Source organism: Leucopleurus acutus (assembly GCF_964270905.1).
Source record: "Leucopleurus acutus genome assembly, chromosome: 9".
NCBI classification, from domain to species: domain Eukaryota; kingdom Metazoa; phylum Chordata; class Mammalia; order Artiodactyla; family Delphinidae; genus Leucopleurus; species Leucopleurus acutus.
The window spans coordinates 34,991,219-35,005,542 of NC_139144.1; the positions used below are offsets into that span (position 1 = coordinate 34,991,219).

Genomic DNA, 14,324 nt, shown 5'->3' on the forward strand with positions numbered 1-14,324 from the left:
AACTGTTAAGGAGTCCATAAAACACTTGAGTGGAGGGCACAAATGACATATTTCTAATTTCCTCATAAAAACTGTAACACCTTATAAAATTAAGCAGGTAAAATGTTTGAGGTTTGTGCTACTTAAAAATTCTAGATATTTTCAAAATGCATTATGGGTGGTAACATGTATCAAAATATCTTATTGGATAATTTTTCTTAATTCAATTTGATTTATTTCAACACACAAGAAATTGTCCAAATATATATGAAGCTTTGATTTATGTAGACTGTCAGTATTTCAGATAGATTATAATTTATCTAGATATTCTAAAAAGAAGTTTTAAATAGATGTGCACGCATGTGTATGCATGTCATGTTTTATCATCCCTGGTCCATTAGTGTTCATGAACAATATGTATAAACACAAAAATTTCAGCAAAACCCACAAACAATCTGATTAAAAAATGGGCAGAGGAACTGAATAGGCATTCTACCAAAGAAGGCATACGAACGGCTGACAGATAACATGAAAAAGTGCTCAACATCACGAATCATCAGGGAAATGCAAATTAAAACCACATGAGATATCACCTCACACCTGTTAGGATGGCTATTAGCAAAAAGACAAGAGACGAACAAATGCTGGTGAGGATGTGTACACTGTTGGTGGGAATGTAAATTGGTGTGGCTACTATGGAAAATTGTACGGAGGTTCCTCAAAAAATTAAAACTACAACTATTACAGAATCCAGCAGTTCTACTTCTGGGTGTATATTCATAGGAAATGAAATCACTATCTCAAAAAGATATCTGTACTACGTTCATTGCAGCATTATTTACAATAGCCAAGTCATAAAAACAACCTAAGTGTCCATATATGGATGAATGGATGAAGAAAATGTGATGTATATATATGTGTGTGTATGCGTGTGTGTGTATAATGTATATATATGTACACACATATATACAATGGAATATTATTCAGTCATAAAAAGAAGGAGATCCTGTCATTTGCAACAGTAAGGATGGACCTTTAGGGCATTATGCTAAGGAAAAAAGTCACACAGAGAAAGATAAACACTGTATGATCTCACTTTTATGTGAAATCTTAAAAAACAGAATCACAGATACAGAGAACAAACTGGTGGTTGTCAGAGGTGGGTGCTGAGGGGTGTAGAAATGGATGAAGCTAGTCAAAAGGTATAAACTTTCAGTTATAACATAAGTCCTGGCATGTCATGTACAGCACGGTGACTATAGTTAACATTACTGTACTGTATATTCGAAAGTTGCTAAAAGAGTAGATCTTAAAAGTTCTCATCATGGAAAAAAAATGTAACTATGTACGGTGACGAATGTTAACTACACTTATTGGGTAATCATTTCATAACATATACATATATAAGATCATTACACTGAACACATAACACGTCATGTGTCAACTATATCTCAATAAAATTGGGAGAAAACTGAAAAGAAAAATTTTGTTTTGTAACGCATTACTCCTGTTTATCACATACATTATAAAATGATTACACCCATATATTACTTTTTTAACCCAAAGGAATCTATTAATACCAAAAGTATTGAAAGAAGTGCTAATTTATCACTATTAACAGCAGGTATTTTATTTCATTTTATTTATTTTTTTAACATCTTTATTGGCATATAATTGCTTTACAATGGTGTGTTAGTTTCTGCTGTATAGCAAAGTGCATCAGCTATATGCATACATATAGCCCAATATCCCCTCCCTCTTTCATCTCCCTCCCACCCTCCCTACCCCACCCTTCTAGGTGGTCACAAGGCACCGAGCTGATCTCCCTGAACAGCGGGTATTTTAAAATGCCTTCTTTGAGCAAGGCACTTGGGAGGACACAAAAGAAATGACATCTTTCACCACAATTTGAACTGATAGAAAAAGATATACAGTAAATGAACTAATAAAAGGACCACATTCTTATTTCATCTAGGAATGTGGTCCTCAATGTTTCTTTCTCATCACGGGCACTTTTATTTAAACAGAATCTATTGCAGAGGTCCACATCAAAAAGAGTAAAAGGGTAGTAGGTCTCACTGAAGTTAGGAGCGTGAAATGTGGAGCTCCCTTCACCCATTCATTGTTTTTTAAAGGGGCTCTGAAAATCTCCTAGGGGCACTCAGATCTGGAAAGCCGAGCTTGAGATTCTCTCCAAGGAACTCCCCGGCAGTACCTGGGAGGTCTGCACAGGACCTGGGAGGGTGAGGCCAATGTCTCATTGACCTGTTTCTCAGGATGACAGCTGATGTGGCTGCCCAAAGTGCAAACCCACCCAAGCCAGCGCACCCTGACTTACTAGCAGTTTGTCACATGCCCAAGTTCCCTCTGCGAAACGGAAACTCTCCTCATGCTGCGAAGAGCTTCCAAAAAAACTTCACTTCAGCAGCAGTACATAATAAACAGAGATGCGTGACTTTGGTTCTGGGGCTGCTTTTGAGTGACTGATTTCCTTACCTGAAAAGCCATCTGGGACAGGAAGGTGAGTTTGTCCTTCTCAAACAGCGCCTGGCTGGTGTAGAGGAAGACGGCGTGGGTGATGCTCTCGGTCAGGACTGAGATGCGTCCCGGCGTGTCCTCTACCTTGTCAGCCTGCTCGATGGCTCTGTGGAACAGCATGTTGAAAGCCTGGGGAATACAAGTGACCGTTAAAGGGTGACAACTGGTGGCTGGATGTCTAGCTAGTCTCAGGCACACAGGCTACAGTTTATCTATGGGGAGAGAGAACAGGACGGGTTTTACAAGGATTCTATGAGCTCTTAGAACAGCTTCCGGCACATGGTAAGTGCTCATTCAAAGTTTGCTATCATTACTATTATTTTTAACATTATTTCATAAAATCTACCTACATTTCCTCCCTGACCAATTGAATTGCACTGTCCTCTCTTCTTCTACCCATGCGCTTTTAAAAAATTTGTATTTTTATTTTTAATTGTGGTAAAATACCCAAAGTGTAAATTTACTGTCTTAATAGTTTTAAGTGTACCGTTAAGTAGTAAAAGTATTTTCACACTGTGGTACAACCAATCTCCAAAATGTTTTCTTCTTGAACAACTGAAACACTGTTAAACAACGACTCATTTAAAAAACTCATTTAATTATAACTCCCTATTCCCTCTCCCCCCAGCCCTTGGCAATCACTGTTCTACATTCTGTTTCTGTAAGTTTGACTGCTCTAAATACCTAATATAGTGGAATTATATAGTATTTGTCTTATTGTGACAGGCTTGTTTCGCTTAATATAATGTCTTCAACGTTAATCTGTGCTGTAGCATGTGTCAGAATTTAGCCTTCCGTTTTAAGGCTAAATAATATTCCATTGTGTGTATGTACAACATTTTAATTTATCTGTTCATCCAGTGACGGACATTTGGTTTGCTTCCACCTTTTGTTTGTCGTGAATGATGCTATGAACATGGGTGTACAAGTATCTCTTTGAGACCATATTTCGATTGTTTTGGGTATACGTCCAGAAGTGGAGCTGCTGAATCATACGGCAATTTTTTTTAAAGAACTGTCATATTGTTTCCCAAAGTAATTGCACCATTTTACAATCCTACCAACAGTTCAAAAGGGTTCCAATTTCTCCAGATAGCTGCCAACACTTGCTATTTTCTTTCTTTCTTTTCCTTTTTTTTAATCTTGTAGCTATCTTAATAGTTGTGAAATGGTATCTCATTGCGATTTTGATTTGCATTTTCCTAAAGATTAGTGATGTTGAACATCTTTTCAAATGCTTGTTGGTCATTTGTATGTCTTCTTTGGAAAAATGTCTATTCAAGTTCTTTGCCCATTTTTTAACAGGTTATTTTGTTGTTTCTATTATTCCACCCATGTACTTTTGTGATCCCCTTTGATTATCTTGTTCTTTTTAAAATCACTCAATATTTCTTTCTTACTCCATTGTATGCCTTGGTAACAATGGGGCTGAATACATTTTTACATATATCTACATATACTTAAACACATAGGTAAATATATCTAAATATCTATATCTATAAATAGATATAACATAAAATATTAAAATTTTTGACTGGTGGACAGGGGCCAAAGACCACAGACTGATTGGCCTTGAATTATGTATATTTGACTGAAAGTAAAACCCTACAATGACAGACATATAGTAAATATTAGTAAGAAGGTATTAACAAAGTACTCATTTAATATTTACATTTTAAAATCAATTTTTGATTTACACACAATAAAACGCACCATTAAGTATACAGCTCGAGTTTTGACAAATATATATACTTCCGTAACAATCACTGCAATCAAAATGTAGAAACGTTCTATTCATGTCACCCCCCGCCAGAAGTTCTCATGTGCCTCGCTGCAATCCGTTCCCACCACGATACCTACCCCTGCCCACTGCCGAATGTTTCTGTCACACCAGATTCATTTTAGGATCATATAAGTATGTACTTGTAGTACTTTGTTTTTGAGTGCACATATGTTTTCATTTCCTTTGGGTAAATACTTAGAGTAAAAATTTGAGGATCATTTTGTAAGTGTATGTATAACATTATGAGAAACTAACAAATTGTTTTCCAAAATGGTTTTAACACTTTGCATCCCCACCAGCAACATGAAAGAGTTGCAGTACCACATCGGTGCTAACACTTGTTACTGACAGTCTTGTAAAATTTTAGCCATTCCACTGGGTATACGGTAATACGGCATTCTGCTTTTACTTTGCATTTCTCTGATGTCTGCTGAGCATCTTAAAAATGTGCTTGTGGGCAATACTTATGTCTTAGTATACATGCACAAACCTTTCTATTTTTTTAATTGCGTTGTCTTACTATTGAGTTTTCTATTCTGATATAAGTTCTTTGTTAAACATGTGTATTGGAAATAACTTACTGGTCTATGGCTTGTCTTTTCATTTTCTTCATGTCTTTTCAAGACGATAAATTTTTAATTTGATAAGGTGCAATTTATCAATTTTTTTTCTTTCTCTGGTACCCTAAGAATAAATCTTTGCCTAACCCAAAGCCCAAACATTTTCTTCTATTGTTCTCCTAGAAATTTTATAGTTTACCTTATTCATTTTGAGCTCATTTTGTATCTAGAGTAATGTAGTGGCTGAGGTTCTTTTTATTCCAAGTGGATATCCAGTCGTCCCAGCACCACTTGTAAAAACTATCCCCTCCTCATTGAATTGTCTTGGCATTCGCTGCAAAAAATCAGTTGACCATACATTCGTGGGTCTGCTGCTGGACTGTCTATTCTGTGCCACTGATCAGTGTATTTTTCTTTAGGCCAATCAGTGTAATAAGTCTCGAAATCATGTACTGTAAGTCTTCCACATTTGTTCTTCTTTTTCATTATTTAGTTATTTTTAAATACTCTGCATTTCTACACAAATTTTAGAATCAGTTTGCCAATTTCTACAAAAAAGCCTTCTTGGATTTTAAGACTGAATTAAAACTATAGATTAATTTGGAGAGAACTGAAATCTTAATAATATTGACTGCTCCAAGCCATAAACATGGTCTCTCTCACCATTTAGTTAGACCTCCTTTAATTTTCTTAACAATGTTTTGTAGCTTTTAGTATGCAGATTTGTATTTGTTTTGTTAAAATCATCCCTAAGAGTTCCAAGATTTTGGACGCTATTGTAAACAGTATTGAGGTATTACTTTTATTTTTCAGTTGTTTGTTCCTCATATATAGAAATACAATGAATTTTGTATATTGACTTTATATCCTGCCATCTTGCTAAAAACTCACTTCAGCTTTTTTGTAGATTTCTTATGATTTTCTACACACCTGGTCAGGTCATCTGTGGAAAAAAAAAGACAGTTTTTCTTCTTCTTTTAAAATTTCTGTGTCTTTTATTGTATTACTTCACTGGCTATAACCTCCAGTGCAGTACTGAATAGAAGTGTTAAGAGAAGATATCAACGTTTTGTTCCTGATCTTAGGGGAAAGCATTCAATTTTTCAACATGAAGTATAGTGTTAGCTGAAAATTTTTACAGATGCCCTTTATCACACAGAGAAGTTACCATCTATTCCCAGTTTGCTCAGTTTCTTTTTCTTCTTTTTTAACCAGGTGTTGAAATTTGTCAAGTTCTTTGTCTGCATCCATTGAAATTATTATATGATTTTTCTCTTTTTTATTCTATTAATCTGAAGAATTACATTGTGTGGTTTTTTCATGTTTAACCAACTTGCATTCCTGGCATAAATCCCACGTGAGCATAATAGATTATGCTGGCGGGGGCTGCTCTGTAGTTTTCTTTCCTTGTAATACCTTAGCCTAGTTTTGGTAGTTGAGTATTCCTGGGCGGTTTTATTTTTCTCCTTCTACCCTGCAACTGTTCTAAAATCCAATCCCACTGTGCTTCTCAGAATTTCTGCACGTGTTTCACATTACTAGACACTCGCTAGTTATTCGTGACTCTTCCTCTTTATTTTTGCCCATATCCAATCCGTCTCTAAGGGCTGATTATTCTAGCTTCAAACCATAAGTCTATTCACTTCTGAGTCTTCTGCCATCATGGCAGTCATCTGCTTACAGCCTTTCAATGGCTTCTTTTTGCCCACACGCTATAATCCAAACTCCCCAGCATAGACCTCACGTGATCTAGACCCTCCTACCTCTCAGGACTCATGTCTTGCCATCTTCTCCCTCTCTCATTACCCTCCAGCCACATAGATTCATTCACCTGGAATCTCGAAAACTCTTTCCCATCTCACACATCCTTTCTTTCTCCAAACACTCTTTACATGGCCAAATCCTCTGTAACCTTTAGGAATCAGCTATAATCTCACTTCCTCTGAGGCCTTCCCTGAGCCCCCAGTAAAACAGCCCCTCCATCCCTACTGTTCTCTCGCACTGTATTTGTCACTTTTATACACACACACAACTACACATCTCCACTCATATCTGTGTTTTCCAAACTGTACACTCAGTAACCAGCACAGCATCCGGCACTATCATTGATCTCAATAGCTATTTGTTTAAAAACTGAATGACAGAATGAATGAATACTGCCCAGAGGCAGAATGGTACAAAGTAAAGAGCATGGGCTTTGGAATCAGCCTTTGGTTCAAATCCTGACTCTTACAATTATGAAATGTGAATTCTTTGGCAATTTATTTAAAATCTGAACATGTTAGTTTTTTAAATAGGGATATAATAATATACTTTAATGAGATGTTTCAGGCATAAGAATGCACCAAAGTATGAAAGTGCCTTGCAGGGAACGGTGGCTCAATCAATAGTTATTCTCACTTTTTATGAAATCTTTTTATGAAACATGTACACTTTCATAAGGAAAGTAGAGGAGCCTCCAGGAGAATTCCCTTATATATATTAAACTCCTTAAGACTCTGCTTAAGAACAAAAACTATGTACTGTGATGTTGCATAGTTTAATTATCTCAAAGCCTTACTGAAAATTATAAATGAAAGTTACTGAGAAAAGTAAGGATTTTTTCTCTGTCTTGTTTTTTTTTTGCTAGCTAGGTCCTGGAGACTCCTTACTGTATGCACTGATTGCTTAAAAATAAATTTTAAACTTCCAGATTTTAAACTCCTCAAGTTTAAATTTTTTCTTAGTCTAGTCATCATTACCTTCAAAGAGAATTGATAGATGGGGTTGATTTTTCTGAGGTCATTAATAACAAAATAAAGCAGAGATGCTCTTGCTGCCACTGGTCTGTAACACTGTCGGGCCTCGTTGATTTTTCTTTCATTTTCTTTAGCTTCAATCACCTACGGTGGGATCAGACAACATAAGTAACTTACTCGTCATATTGTCTATGTGATGGAAGGGACATATCTGAAATGAGAAATTAGTAGTGTTAAAATGGATAACATGTATGGCATCTCTGTGCTTGGGCTTTTCTAAAATCATAAAATTCATATTTTAAAATAATCTTTTTATAAGCTGAGTTTTAAGCGAGAATGGACATAACTCTAGCTGTGTTAATGATTACAGAGTAAACAAACCTGATTGTTTTTGGTTCTACAGAATTTATTCTGAGTAATGTCACCTTCCCGCCTCCCCTCTCTCTTTCGGGGGTTAATAACCCAGCTATATCACCTCCCAGGGATAGCTCTGGAAAGTCTCCTGGGTCAATTCAATGCCAATAACTTTATTAGTCAACAAGGTATACAAAAGCAGCCAAGGTCAGTAAAATATCCAACAGCCGTGCTTACTAAAAAGCCTTTATAGAAAGACTCGTGACTGTCTACTTCTGACTTTGCACCAGCTCATCCATATGCTCATATAGTTCCATTTAGTTTATCTTTGTATTAGCCTCTGGGTACATTCAGAGTGATAATTAAACACGCACACCATCATCAACTAACATATTCATTTTTATTCAAGACACAAATCTCTTCTGTCTAGGATTACTGCTGGTCCTACGGCTTTATAAGATACAGTATTTGTCCAACCTTTTTTTTTTTTTTTTTTTTTTTGCGGTACATGGCCCTCTCACTGCTGTGGCCCCTCCCGCCGTGGAGCACAGGCTCCGGACGCACATGCCCAGCGGCCATGGCTCACGGGACCAGCTGCTCCGCGGCATGCGGGACCCTCCCGGACTGGGGCACGAACTTGTGTCCCCTGCATCGGCAGGCAGACTCCCAACCACTGCGCCACCAGGGAAGCCCATGTCCAACCTTTTTTTTATAGGCTTGATTCATCATACTTGTATGTAAAAGAAAATAAAGAAAATGTAGAGGAGAGAGGGAAGTCCCAAAATGGCAATATATTAGGAAGATAGGAAGAGACATTTTAAGAGATGGTGAGAAGTTAACTTCAAAGCTAAGACCTAATTTACTTAATTGCTCTAATCTTTACCATTTAGCAGCCACCTAGAATTCACTTACTTAAAAGGATAGAGTAACCTGGGATTCCATTTCCTCGCTTAAACTAAGACAAATATATTGGATGTGTGGTGACACAGCCTTGGCTGGGTAATTAATAGATTACTTAGTAATGAGGATACTCCAGAAAGCAAATGAGGGTTTTTCTCATTTTGAAACATCAGCATTTTAAGGGCTAGTGGCCATTTGTGAACGTCCAAAGTGCATGCAGAAGGCACACTGGGACACATGTTGGACATTCAGCAGGAAGTCGACTAAATGAACATTTTTTTCTAGCTTTTAGGAAATGTCACTTTCCCGGGGGGAATAATGCATTTGAGAGCAGCAGGAGATCACCCCTGGCTCAGTCTCCCAGCACTGAAGGCCTGTAAACAAAACTTCAACTCTAAGTATTTCTCTAAAATGTACAATAGACCAGGAAGCCTGTGGTGAGACTGTAGGATGTCGGTTTCCCAAAGGAGGCTAAGCCTTTTAAGATTTTAGACTACATAAGCCAGCAGGGCCCAATTTTCTTCAAATTTAGTCACTCAGGAAAAAAATAATAGCCTGACAGAGTCTAATCTGAAAGATTGGATCTTTGCTGCGTTAGGAGAAGCACAAGTTCAACCACCTCTATCTCCATTCAGAACCCCACACAGTCCACTTTTTAAGGGCAGTTTATGAAAAGACCTGAAATCCACAAAGTGTCAGTACTCTTAGAGAACGGCCAAGTTGGATTACATTTTCACCCCGAGCACTTCATTCAAATAGAGCATTAAACCCCACCAGGCAGCCTTTGCCTTTTCCTACCTTGCACTCTACCTCTGCCGCGGTGGTCTTTGCTCTCTCCAGGCTCTCCACCAGTTTGGTGTCATCTAGAAAGCTCCCCTCTGCCTCAGAGAGACGCAGAAGGAGGTCGTCCTCCAGATACTTCAGCTCTATCTTAAAGTCATTTTGGTGCTTTGTCAAAACCAACTAAGGCAAACCAAGCAAAATGTGAGAAAGGTGATTAAATTCATGTTTTTAAGCAGAGTTTCCTTAATCATCAATTTCATGGAATCATATATGATGAAACACACGTAGCATTAAAATTGTACTAATCAAAAATTTTTTTAATTCTTTAAAAAAACATTCAGAAGGCATGGTAAGAGCTGGTTGCATTCCAGGGTCCAGAGCACGACCATATATCATTCATTTAACCTACAGGAAGAAACTTCTGGTTTCTGCTTCAAATTGAAAGACAGAAAAGTCATTATTTCCATCCTTACACAGGAAAAAAGCTAAACATAACAGCCCTTACTTACCCATCAGAGAACTGAGGTCACGGGGCAATTGCCACCCTGAAAACTACAGAGATGGGAGGATCCAGACAATCGCGGGTTCTCAGGAACATTTAAGTAGTAATCAGCTAATTCCTGGAGGCAGAGCTTGAGAGTTCAAAACTCCCAGGGGCCCAGGCAATCACCTGGGGAGAGGAAGCCTGGGGAACATTCCTCTATAACCTGGGCAGAGAGAAAGAGAGCCCTCTCTACCCTGATCAGAGGAAGAGATATCTCTCTACCCTGGGCAGAGGGAAGGAGATCCCTCTCTTCCTTCTAACCTTCCAGGGCATGTACCTGCTTCTCTAGCCCTGCTTTCCATGACTAGTATGCATCTTTGCCTGCCCTAGTCCCCTGCATCAAACAAGACCTACAACTAGCCCATCTCCCGTGGCACAATCCTAACTACTTATCAGAAGTACCCTTGAGCTGCTACTTGACTCTTCAGATACACCCTCAGTTTTCTCAATTAGACTGAAAGATCCTGGAGGGCAGGCATCCCATCTTACACTCCTGTGTCTGGCACCATAATCTGTGCACTGAATAAGTGTTGGGGGAATGATTTCACACTTTTTACCTTAAGTTTCTCCAAATCTGGCCTTTCAATACTGACAACCTCTGCCAGCAGCTGGGCTTCCAGACCATCTTCTGTGACCGTGAAATTGAGGAGGGTTGTCTGAGCTTGCAATTCTGGCTTATAGTGAGGATTTGCCAGTTTTGTGTGAAGGATAAGACGAAAGCTGTGGTTAAATTCACACTCTTTATCCCCAATCTTGATGTACCTAAAGGGGGCATAACAAAGACAGTCAGGAGACTCTCATGCACCATAACTGATATGAAGGTGTCACTCCATTCCTGTATTCTAGTAATGTATACAGGCCATAAAACCAGGTGATTTATGATTCTTCATCTACTCTCTGTTTCCCTAAAGTGTAAGAGGAGGAATAGAAATGATCCACGAAACTCTATATGATTAAGTTTCCTTATGTGGAAAACAGTGATAATAGTGGTACTCACCTCATAGTGTCACTGTAACAGTTAAACACAATAAATCATATAAAGAATCTATAACAACAGATACTAGCTTTATATACTATATTATGCTTTCTGTGATTAATCTTATATTAAACATTGTTATTCTTTAAGGATAAACTAAAATGAGTATGTATGCATTTATGTGTGTCTATACATATGTATGTGTGTATATACATACACACGTAAAATTTATGTATATGAAAAATACACATAGACTTGTCCGTAAATATGCTTAATTTAAGCCACTTAAAATTAGGCAGAAGTGATTCTTTTTTTAAGCCCCTGTCATGTGACTATGAGTAATGGTAACAAAAAAAAATTTTCAATAAAAATAAAAAACATACGAATTCCTTGGGCACTTTACGCAGTTTTAATACTTTTGGCACTGGCTCAGAAGCAAACTTCAGGAAGCCTGTTGTGTGGGATGCATGGACAGCATCCTTGCAAGCTCCGTCTCACACAGGGCTGGGCTCTCAGCGACCACGCTTCTTTTTGTGTCCCTGTTGCTCTGGCCACGGGGACCCAGGAGCAGGTACTTCATCTGAGCTGTTCCAACAGGAGTAACCTTTCCTGGGATTTAGTATTGGGACAGAGAGAAGGGAGAGTTGGAACTGGAATCTCTAAGCTCGTGTTGAAGTCACTCTGTCTTGCTGGTGAACCAAGCAGCAGAGAAAGACCGTCCTGGTTGCCCAGAAAAGAAGAAGTAAACCAGTATTCAGATGAAAGAGTAACACAAAGGAAGCATGTTCTGGGCCTCCTCCCCTCTTCCTTGAAGCCTGGCTGCATCTTCCCCTCAGTTGCCATGGCACCCTGCAGCCTTCTAATAGTCTCTGTTTTGCTTCACCTAGATAGATGTGGTTCCTGTAATTGCAAGCAAAGCTATGAATGAATGTGGTCTCCCCCACCGAGGGGAGGGCCTGATTTTTCTCTACCTCAGATGCTGGTAGCTAATCCCTAAAGATGTTATCACCTGGGCTCCCTTGCCCTCCGGGTTTTGGATGGGCTTGGCCAATGGAAGAACTGGTGGGAGACAGCAGTACAGGAGGAGGGAGAGGTCCAGAGGATCTTGCCAGCTTCAAGGCCATGGTCTGGTGAAGGCTATGTCCTGCTATGACCCGTTCCATAGCTCTGCTTAGAGGACCTAGTAATACCTTCAGGCCTACAGTCAGTAAGGGCTTCCCGCTGCTGCAAATCCTATGTAGACTTAACACCTCTACTGGGGTCCCTTTACCCTTTGCTCTGCAAATTCTTTTTGTAAATAGTCACTATGTTAACTCTATCAAACAATTCCAGCCTACTTTGTGGTCTTTTTCCTGCCAGGAACCTGCTATGAGGCTCTAGCCAAGGGGAAGTTATTTTTGCACCCATGCATCAGACAGACAGAACCCATGAACTCTGGAACTTCTCAAATTCTTCCATCAAAGTGGCCTGAACTGCGTTGGAGTGAAAATTCATCTAAGGACCCTGGGAGCATGGCTGAAACAAGGAGTATCTTCTCAGTCTCCTATTTTACCTTAAATACTTACTAAAATTCTGAATTCTTCCCTATTTAGTGTATATTTTCATTACAGAGGTATCATCATGACAATGATAAGAATGTTACCCAAAGCCCATATTGTTTTTAATTTAAATATAGTGTTTTAAATAATCAGGAGGGGAAAAAGTGACTACTTATCTCACTGACTTACGGGAGAGATGTTACCTTCCTAAATTTATCAACTTTGGTAAATTGGATCAATTCAAAAGAAAGACACTGTATAGTAAGTTCAGCATTCAGGCAATGCTGAATCCTCTTTACTAAAATGTCACAATATTTGCAATAACTCTTTTTAAACTTGAGAAGAGATACTCAGAATGCCCTAATGTGATAATATCTTAGGCTGCTGTTGGTGGATGTTTCATCACTGTGTCTTGCTCTGAGATGAAGTCTCTTGCATCAAATAGTGAGGAAAGGGTACCTGATACACTGGCCACTCTATTTGACTAGGGAGATTTTTATAAAACAATTTTAGTGTGTAAAGATTATTTCAAAATCAGAGTTTTTTTAAATCGCTAAAGCTTTCATCACTAAATCACTGAGTCACTGAAGCTTTCGTCATCACAGCTAAGAATCTCAAAAGACTGATCAGATTCATGACCTAGTGTCTACATCCATTTCTCAACTTTTGTTTCCATTGTAGTGATCCTATATTTCAACAAAAACTTTCACAGTTCTCCACAAACCTATGGACAATTAATCTTTGACAAAGGAGGCAAGAATATACAATGTGGAAAAGACAGGCTCTTCAGCAAGTGGTGTTGGGAAAGCTGGACAGCTGCGTGTAAATCGATGAAGCTAGAACACACCCTCACACTATACACAAAAATAAACTCCAAATGGCTTCAAGACTTAAATATAAAACAAGACACCATAAAACTCCTAGAAGAGAACATAGGCAAAACATTCTCTGACATAAATCATACCAAAGTTTTCTTAGGTCAGTCAGCCAAGGCAACAGAAATAAAAACAAAAATAAACCACTGGGACCTAATCAAACTTACAACTGTTGCACAGCAAAGAAAACCATTAAAAACAATGAAAGAAAAAAAAGACCTATAGAATGGGAGAAACTATTTGCAAACGATGCAACAGACAAGGGCTTAATCTCCAAAATATACAAACAGCTCCTACAACTCAGCAACAACAACAAAAAACCAAACAACCCAATCGAAAAATGGGCAGAAGACCTTAATAGACATTTCTTCAAAAAAGACATACAGATGGCCAGTAGGCACATGAAAAGATGCTCAGCATCACTAATTATTAGAGATATGCACATCAAAACTACAGTGAGGTACCACCTCTCATCGTCAGAATGGCCATCATTAAAAAGTCTACAAATAACAAGTGCTGGAGAGGGTGTGGAGAAAAGGGAAACCTCCAGCACCGTTGGTGGGAATGTAAGTTGGTGCAGCTACTATGCAAAACAGTATGGAGGTTCCTCAGAAAACTAAAAATAGAACTACGGTATGATCCAGCAATCCCACTTCTGGGCATATACCTGGATGAAACTATAATTCAAAAAGATACATGCAACCCTATGTTCATAGCAGCACTATTCACAACAGCCAAGGCATGGAAACAACTTAA

The 14,324-nt window shown here is 38.4% G+C and overlaps 1 protein-coding gene across 1 annotated transcript in view; it reads right to left on the reverse strand.

The window, feature by feature from the left end:
* DNAH11 (dynein axonemal heavy chain 11) overlaps nt 1-14,324 on the reverse strand; it is a 324,062-nt gene that overhangs the window by 35,413 nt on the left and 274,325 nt on the right. Inside the window, 4 exon segments of the mRNA XM_082845873.1 lie at nt 2,476-2,646; nt 7,602-7,742; nt 9,651-9,815; nt 10,737-10,941. Coding sequence (XP_082701999.1) covers nt 2,476-2,646; nt 7,602-7,742; nt 9,651-9,815; nt 10,737-10,941 — 682 coding nt within the window.